The 9049-nt window shown below is 36.0% G+C and overlaps 1 protein-coding gene across 1 annotated transcript; it reads right to left on the bottom strand.

Moving 5' to 3' along the window:
• Positions 1 to 331: 331 nt before the first annotated feature.
• LOC130049615 (deoxyribonuclease-2-alpha-like) lies at positions 332 to 5378 on the bottom strand. Its single transcript, XM_056147464.1, has 6 exons — positions 5244 to 5378; positions 5065 to 5152; positions 2566 to 2715; positions 2041 to 2126; positions 1555 to 1677; positions 332 to 778 (listed from the first exon to the last, which is right to left on the bottom strand). The coding sequence occupies exons 1-6, from the start codon at positions 5376 to 5378 to the stop codon at positions 638 to 640; spliced, it is 723 nt and encodes a 240-aa protein (XP_056003439.1). The 3' UTR covers positions 332 to 637.
• Positions 5379 to 9049: the final 3671 nt, after the last annotated feature.

Here is a 9049-nt window from a genome sequence, read left to right as displayed (position 1 = left end):
TGAGCGAGATATGAAGCTTCAAAGTTAGCGTCTAGCAAAAAGAAGGGGAAAAAGAGAATAATAAGGATAATCTTAACCAGCACAATCAGTAGAAGGTCTTCCGTTGTTACGGAAGACCTTAACAAAACGTCTACATATTAAGATTATCGAGTGTAATATGTGGCAATAGAAATGTCTGTTCCCATCAAGTGTCAAGACTAAACTGAACTAATCAGTCCTACGCTGGACAAGGCAAAAACAAAGAACGATATATATATATATACAGCAAAACAACGCAATGCGCATTATCTCCTGGGCTGTATAGATGAACTAAATATATATATATATGGCAACAAAATATTGATGATCACAAGCATCAAAGGACTTCAAAGGTGCAAGCAATACCTCTGGAATAAGCTTTCCAAGTTTATTGGGAACACTTATTGAAGTATAGTGGGGAAATCGTTCAGACTGTGATACAAGAATACAGCAAAAAACGCAATGCGCATTATCCCCTGCGCTGTATAGATGAACTAAAGGATGAATCTGTAGCTCTCTGGTTTGTCTCAACATGTTCCCTGAGAGCTACACGTGATGACACATTGCATGATACATGTACAATACGTATATCAGGAGACTTCAATATTCAGAACGTTTTTCAGTATTCAGGACACACATTTTTTTTACGTCCAGATCTATCGTTGCAATTGCTTAATTTAAATGCCAATGTTCGAAATTCGTTGGCAACGCCTGCATGATTCAGACATAGCGTAAGCCCTCCTCTCCTAAACTGAGATTCCTGAAAGATGTAATGTATATTTCAACGAAAAAAGGCATTTGAATAATAAAACATTAAATAGAAAAAACCTATATACATGTACACTGTTTGTCGAGATAGTACACACTGCGACTAAATTGACTGATAGGTACAATCGGTCAAGCACTGTAATTGACTTATATGTATAGTTAAACAAGCAATATAGGATACACTGAGCTTTAAATTGTTTGAATAAACAGAAGGACAGCGTATAAACGATTTAGAAATACGGTACGTAAACTACGAACGCATTCGTTAAAGGCCACAACGCATGTTTCTAAACTTTATGTTTTCCGCAAAAAATTCTTTTCATGCCTAGAACTACTTTAAATGTGTTTTTAATGAAATATTTTGGTAGTTTTCGAGTTTAAAAGCGATGAAATTCAATCGCGATATTTCGGTGAACTAACTATTAAATTTAATAACTTTAAGCATAAGAAAGACAAAATGCATATTAGTTTGTATACTTTGGAAACATGCGATATGTCCTTTCTTGTGTTATACACAGTTAGTTTATTGGTAATCCCTGAACTCTTAAGGTATTGTCTACTGGAACTGGCAGATATCCCTCAGAACAAAATAATGTGTATATTTATGTACATCCCCTTTGTATACCGATATTTGCGAAGTTCTATATTTGACATTATTTTTAGATAATGTTCAGTCTTTGTTATTTGAGCAATTGTAGTTTCTGTCTGAATACCTTATATGTAGGAGATCTGAATCAAGAGCACTATGACCGTTAAATAAAGCCTTACTCTTCTGTTGATATCTCCAATGCATGTCCAGTTAAGATGCTTAGTAACGGCCCATTTAGAGTGTTCTTGTGTTGATTTGAATGAATATCCATCTCTAAACATTATCTCTTCAATGTCGACAACCTGAAATAGGAACAAAAACTGTTTGCTAAACATATATTAACAGGGCTAATCGGTAGTATCAATATTTGATCGTACTTAAGTGATACTGATGATGAAAAGAGGAGTTACAGATTCATATTCTTGATGAGTTAATTGCATTACATACGAGGTGGGGATATATCATATAACTGTGAATTACAGTACGTCACAGATCCGTTGCCGAATATTCAAGTATTGGTGAAATTGTCTGATACTTACATCATCTGTACAGTAATATTGGTGAAATTGTCGGATACTAACATGATATGTACAGTAATATTGGTGAAATTGTCGGACACTTACATGATCTGTACAGGAATGTTGGTGAAATTGTCGGATACTTACTCGATCTGTACAGTAATATTCAGAATGCCAAGTCTCTGTATACAGAGTATCACCAAGTTTTCCAGCAACCAGGTCCTCATATAAATCTGATTAGAGAAAGGGAAATAATCAACGTTTGCCTCTCTCTCTCTCTCTCTCTATCTCTCTCTCTCTCTCTCTCTCTCTCTCTCTCTCTGTGTGTGTGTGTGTATTGTGTGTGTACGCGCGCGTGCTCAAGTTCCGTTCCACGCTAGACAATTTCACCATTCAAAACCATCAGTACCCTATATAGCCAGACTTGAGTCAAATTCCAAATTTTACATTTCACATTTAGTTCCTTACATCTTGTGTCATGTCAAAATTTCTAGTTGGAACTTGAAACCTTAGCAGTACATTATAGTAGCAGTATGCTATATGTATACATGTATAACAGTAAATCAATAGTACTTAAAGTTGCTTTGAGGAAAAAGGTTTGTAATTGATTTGGAAGCATTTCATTAATCATCATAGTGTTTGGTGGAAAGAAGTTTAGAGGAAATATCTTACCTTTCCCAAATGAATAGCTTTTCGCAAATACTTGTAAGTCGTCTCCGCCTGTCGAATTGAATGGGAAAATACCATTGACCTTAGAATCTGTCTCGTCGTAACGCCCATTTCCTTTGTAGATCCATGGTTTTGTTATCTTAAATATCTCATCTAAAATTAGTGTGTTCAGACAAAACTTGTTTAGGGTGTCATTTTATAGCAATAAGTATTACACAACCAAGCACAGGAACGAGAGAGAGAGAGAGAGAGAGAGAGAGAGAGAGAGAGAGAGAATATTTGCAGGAGTCGGACAGAAGGAAGAAAAATACTTCATTAGATAATTACGCAATGTCTTTGAAAACATTTTTGGTACATTCACACAGAAAAGCATCTGCCCCAACTTTGTTTGCGGATTGTCAAACTTAAACATGTCGGGGGATGGAAACTTGGGAACACTTGAAACAATCCAAAAACCACTTCCATGGGCAAAAGCGTAAACACCTGAAAGAAAACGAATTTATTCCCAATATATACGTACATATAAAGTGTCATATTTTGCCCTGTTATGTACTGTAAAGGACACATATTTACATTTTCAACTGTTTTCTCTTATATAACACTACTACGATCAATACGTATTCATCACTGTATAAATACCTATTCGGGGTCAACAAAGGTAACCCCTGTGGGTATGAACATTTGTTAAAAAGTAGGGTATCGATACTACTTTTACTAAGACAATACACCTTTAGCCATCGCTTCCGATTATTACAGAAGTCTATCAATTTATAGATAAAATTAACATCACAAAATGTATCTATGATTTATTTGTATTCCAAGCAGGGGACTTTCATCAATAATAAACACATTTCTGTAAAATAATGTCTTACTTATAAATGTATGTCTAAAATTTAGTCCGCTACACTGGCCCCTGGTCATCCTAATGTAAACAATGGCTGTTGGCAACTTTGATATAGGTGATACGGAAATGTACCTTCTGATAGACGACATATTTACATCACTAGTGCAGGGATTAGTACGATCACTCAAAAATGTAATCGACTATTAATTGATAACTTGGAAAGGTTTTGTGTAATCGATTATTAATCGATTACAATCATTTTTCATCTGTAATCGATTACTTAGGAGGATGTAATCGATTAATAATCGATTACTTTAAGGTTTTTATTATATATACATGTATATAAAAACAACTGTATGTAACTATTTATATATAGTGGAAACATGGTTAACAGAATTAAACTATTTGTACACTCAATTGAACCTGTGTGTATCCTTAGGGCTATTAAATTGTGATGAACAGTCATCAACATTGATTCACTAATTCAAACAGCCTTGCCAGGAACTTAAACTGAATTTCCAACTTAATAAAATGACAATATTTTAGTGTAGAGTAATTGCATGTAATTGAAAAAGTAATTATATTGTAATTACACCACAAGATTTAGCGGTAATCAATTCAATTACGATTACAAGTAATTGAAAATAGCTTCTATTACAGATTACTGTCGATTACTTGAAAAAAAAAATAATGATTACAATCGATTATGAGTTACCCCATGCCTGCACTAGAGCTTTCCTTTATAGCACTTCAGATTAGTGCATTTTAGAAGACCTACACACCGCACTGCCTGCGTGCCACAAGCGGGTCTCGATCGAATGAAGCGAATGCTCTACCACTGAGCTACCACCAATCTGTTCACAGTATAATGCATATATACCGAAAGGGAGAAAAATTAAGGTGTGATAGCGTGGTAAGAATTTTATAGTCATCGAAAGCAACTTGCATAAGCTGCTCTTTACAGTGATTTTGACTACGGATTACTCCGTTTATCTGATCAAGGTATAGGGCCCACGTCAGGTGTAACCGGTCCACAAGGGATGCTTACTCCTCCTAGGCACCTGATCCCACCTCTGGTGTGTCCAGGGTTCGTGTTTGCCAAACTCTTGATTTTGTATACCGTATAGAGTTATGGGATTGATCACTGTTCGTTATCTTCACCTTTTCATAGATAGCCGACTGGTTCGGCTCGCTGCTGAGAAGTTTGGTTCTGCGGGTTCCCTGTGCTGTATATTCAATATTTTGTCCCTAATGGCAGTTGCGTGAATTACAAACACTGTACTTTATAAGATATATCACATGCAGTTTGTCTCGTGTATGATCATCTAAACTCGTTGTCAAAAATAACTATTCCATTTCCTCTATCAATGACCGTGTAAGCGTTTGACAACGTGCCGAGAATTTCATTGTCATCGAAAGCCAGTTTTCATACTAGTAAAGGGAATTACCCTGTGCTCTAAACACTTTTTACTCTCTCTCTCTCTCTCTCTCTCTCTCTCTCTCTCACACACACACACACACATACACTCTCTCTATCTCTCTCTCTCTCACACACACACACACTCTCTATCTCTCTCTCTCTCTCACACACACACACACTCTCTATCTCTCTCTCTCTCTCTCTCTCTCTGTCTCTCATCTGATCATGCTGCCGCAACCTTTTGTGTGCCCAGTATTTTTTGGTTTTTTTGGTGTCCCTTTGTTGATGGGTGGTTGATCATTGTACATTCCATATGTCTGTGCTTGCTGAAGAAAAATAAAATATAGATTATTCTTTGAGACTAAACCGAAGTGGAGAAGGGGTAGAAGGATGAAGATAGGTATTAAACTAAAGTACCTTAGTATTGTATATTTGTTGAAGCGTTTTGTACAACGGATTCATATTTTCTGATTGAATACTGGTTTCATTTCCGTACAGAGAAAATGTCGTATTCTTGGAATCAAGGTAATAGAACTCTGATCCACTTCTCATTGGGGTTTTATTTTTCAGATGCTTGGGAGTTTTGTACACAATATACCTTGACGTTTCAAAATACAAGAAAAACTGTTACAAAGTCATAAAAACAATAAATGTTCAAGCTATCCTAAGGTTTGATTTACACCTTTCATATATATTTTTTTAATTACAAATCTATGTTTGAGAAACAGTATTGGCGAGAGAGATGATTTAATATCATAGCTCATGCATATCCAAATATGTTTTCTTCTGTTGAGATATACTGACAGTATTACAGTCATTTACATACATAATACTAGCACGGGTTTGAAGTTAAAAAAAACAAAATGAGACATTGTATTGAAATTTTTTTAAAAATCAAATAAAGATTTAAGATGTTTGCCCCTTAAATTTTCCCATTACTGGAAATCTTGGACTTATATTGATCTCTCATGATGTAATTCGTTTCTTTTAACATCGCTTATATAACACACCGGTATAAAAAATAATGCGATTTTGACCCTTTACCTTTGGGTACCTGTAAAGTGTGAAACGAAACGAAATCTACCGAAACGAAACGACACCTACCGAAACGAAACAGATTGTATAATCGAACTCTTTTAATTATGATAATTAAAAATGGTATCTCGGGCCCATGTGAAAGTTACCACATATAAATAAAATTCGCCTTCTCTTTGATGTAGGCTTTAGCGTTGATTGATACAAAGTTTAAAAAGTTAGAAGGTGGGTGAGTAAACACAACTTTTATATCCGAAGTTGATTACATTATAAATATCATGTGCAATTAGTTGCGGCTCCATAAATTTGAGAACGGAGGGTTACCGTCTCACAGGTCAGAGGTTGGGAAACACACTAAACGAGGGGTGGGGTCGTCGGCGTTGGATCCACCTTTGGGCATAAATACATGTCTCAATATGTTTTGCTCTAAAAACAAATCTATGGATACATGTTGATAATGTGTATCTGTCTGTAGTATATCAAACGGTGGATTCTGAGTGTGTCTTCCCGTTCTCTTTGTAGTTTCTGCTTCTTTTGTTCTTGCTCTTGTTCCTTTTGATTTTACAAAATGCTGACCCCCTCCAGATATTCTTGCATAAAATATTTCCGTCCCGTGTTCAATTCCCCGTTTTAGAAACACCCTAAATATATCTTTATAGATAATATATATTTAGAATTACTGCATATCAATAATAATTTTTGATAATACATGTATATATATCTTACCGGCTTGCATTCATATATGGTATACTATTCAATTTTTTTCCATTATTAAAAGTACTCGCACCTCATCAGTTAGAGATACAATAGGAGGTTTAACGTCTTCCTGCTTTCAACTTTCTCAGACACCAGCTCCTTCAAACAATGTTTGATGCTAACCGATTGACCGCTTAAAATGTATCAAATTAACCCATCCGAAGGACCACATCAACAGGGAAGATAATTTCATTCGTACGTGGTAACTTTCGCAGGGACCTGAGATACCGTTTTTATTTTCATGATTACACAGTTCTGTTCTACAATCTGTTTCGTTTCGGTAGGTTTCGTTTTGTGTATCGGCAGATTTCGTTTTGGCAGATTTCGTTTCGTTTCGATTTTGTTTCACATTTTACAGGTTCCCTTTACCTTTTGAATCATGTGGACTTGGTATAACGTAAGGGAAATACAGGTTAAAAAAAAACCAAAAGTGTTCAAATTATAAAATTTCGTACACGAGGGATCTAATTAAAATCTCTTACGAAAATTCAAAATCGTGCAACTGGGATCAAACTGGCCTACACGTTATCCCACTTTCACAGCGGACCATGGTTGCGGACGGGGCGAAGAGGGTTTATAAATAGCGGGGTCAGAGGACAAGCACAGAGAACGGTACATACCCTGGAGAGCACTACTACACCAGTGGAACGGTGAACGAACGCTGAACGGTTTGATCGGAACGGTTCTTATTGAGAACGGAACGCTTTGAGATTGGAAACAAATGGCTCTTATCGAGAATGAAACACTTTGAAATTGGAAACGAACGGTTCTTATTGAGAACGGAATGCTTTGAGATTGGAAACGAACGGTTCTTATTGAGAACGGAATGCTTTGAGATTGGAAACGAACGGTTCTTATCGAGAATGAAACGCTTTGGACCAAGATTGGAACGAACGGTTTGGGCTCGACTTCAAATTCTTTCGGTACTTATTGATACATAAACTTTGTGGGAAAGAGAGATTCCTTGTCTAAGTAAAAGTTTAATTTATAGCATTATACTTTGGAAACATGCAATGTGTTCTTCAAAGACACCGACAAAAATTTAGAGAGGGATATCAAGGAAGTCAATGTCACTTGAGACGGGGGCCTATAGGGTTGACTCCGTGTCAATTCTCCCATAGGCTAGTGCATTTACACCTACTGTTGAGATGACACTACACCATCTGAAATACGAACAAATAAGTAATTAAATTCATTTTGATTTTTCAACACTTTCAGAATCTGACAAATAAAAAAACATTACTGCGTGAACTTCTTCTCATCAACACTTACATTATCGTCAGTCATTTATTCATTTTAGGGTTTCAAAATGAAAAATCCATTTTCACAAATGTTCTGCTTCAGTAAGTTGATTTCCGTTCACAATTGTTAGTGAAATTTAATTTCCCTTTTACCCCCCAAAAATATGCTCCGTCGTTCGTGGTGAATTGATAATTATTATAGTCTTCTTTCACCTTCACCTTCACCCAAGCACCGTGTCGTGACTGACTGACGTGTAAGTTCCGAATGACCATGCGGATACATTTACGAACGGTTTGAGGGAACAACGGTTTTAGATGAACGGAACGCTTTGGTCTGGGAACGGAACCGTTCCGGTGAACCGTTTGATGTGGGAACGGAACGGTTCTTATCAAGAATGGACAGTTCAAATGGTGTATTAGTACGCCTCGGGGTCTGTACAAATTGTAAATCAATCATAAGTTATAATAAGTTAAATCAGTGTTTAATGTTTTTGCTTTAATCAATGCATAATCATACTCGGGATTTCCATAACATAACAAAATACGATTTTATGCTTTTAACATCGTGAATAATTACAGAAATTACACAGAGGATATCAATATTACGTGATGTGATATTTGCTCTATACAACAAGTGGAAATAGTGTATCTATTCGTGAGGCTTGCTGAGAGAATAAATCACCATTTCAACAATTTGTATAGAACAAGTATCAAATCACGCAGTTGTAGATGTTCTATTTATCTCATTCGCTTTTTCTATCACTTTAGATTTCAGATGATCGTCAATACGACAAAACAGTTGATTCCAATAATTCCCGAAGCACCATTACCGACAGTCGTGCCTGTTCGTGTTCCTACACGAGAAAAAAAAATAGTGCGATAAATATTACCCAGTTACACAAATTTTCACTAATACCTACGAATGAAACTTAGTCTAGAAGGCATTTAACTGGTACTTAATTATTTCATTTTTATCAAACTATTATATTTCTTTCAAAACGTTGTCGAGTATTTTATTGTTGACGTAACGTCAGTGACGTATACATGTTGATCTACTTGAAAAGGTTTTGGTTGCGTCGTTTTGAAATCGATCAATGATAGTAGACTAATATTACTTTAATTGGTGGGCGGATCCAATTATCATTGGATTTTGGCCGTTTTTGTTGGTGGATGCCCACCTTTTTTGTGGGC

Source organism: Ostrea edulis, chromosome 8 (genome assembly GCF_947568905.1).
Source record: "Ostrea edulis chromosome 8, xbOstEdul1.1, whole genome shotgun sequence".
NCBI classification, from domain to species: domain Eukaryota; kingdom Metazoa; phylum Mollusca; class Bivalvia; order Ostreida; family Ostreidae; genus Ostrea; species Ostrea edulis.
The sequence above is the reverse complement of the archived record's forward strand: the minus strand, read 5'-3'. Positions and strand labels throughout refer to the sequence as shown.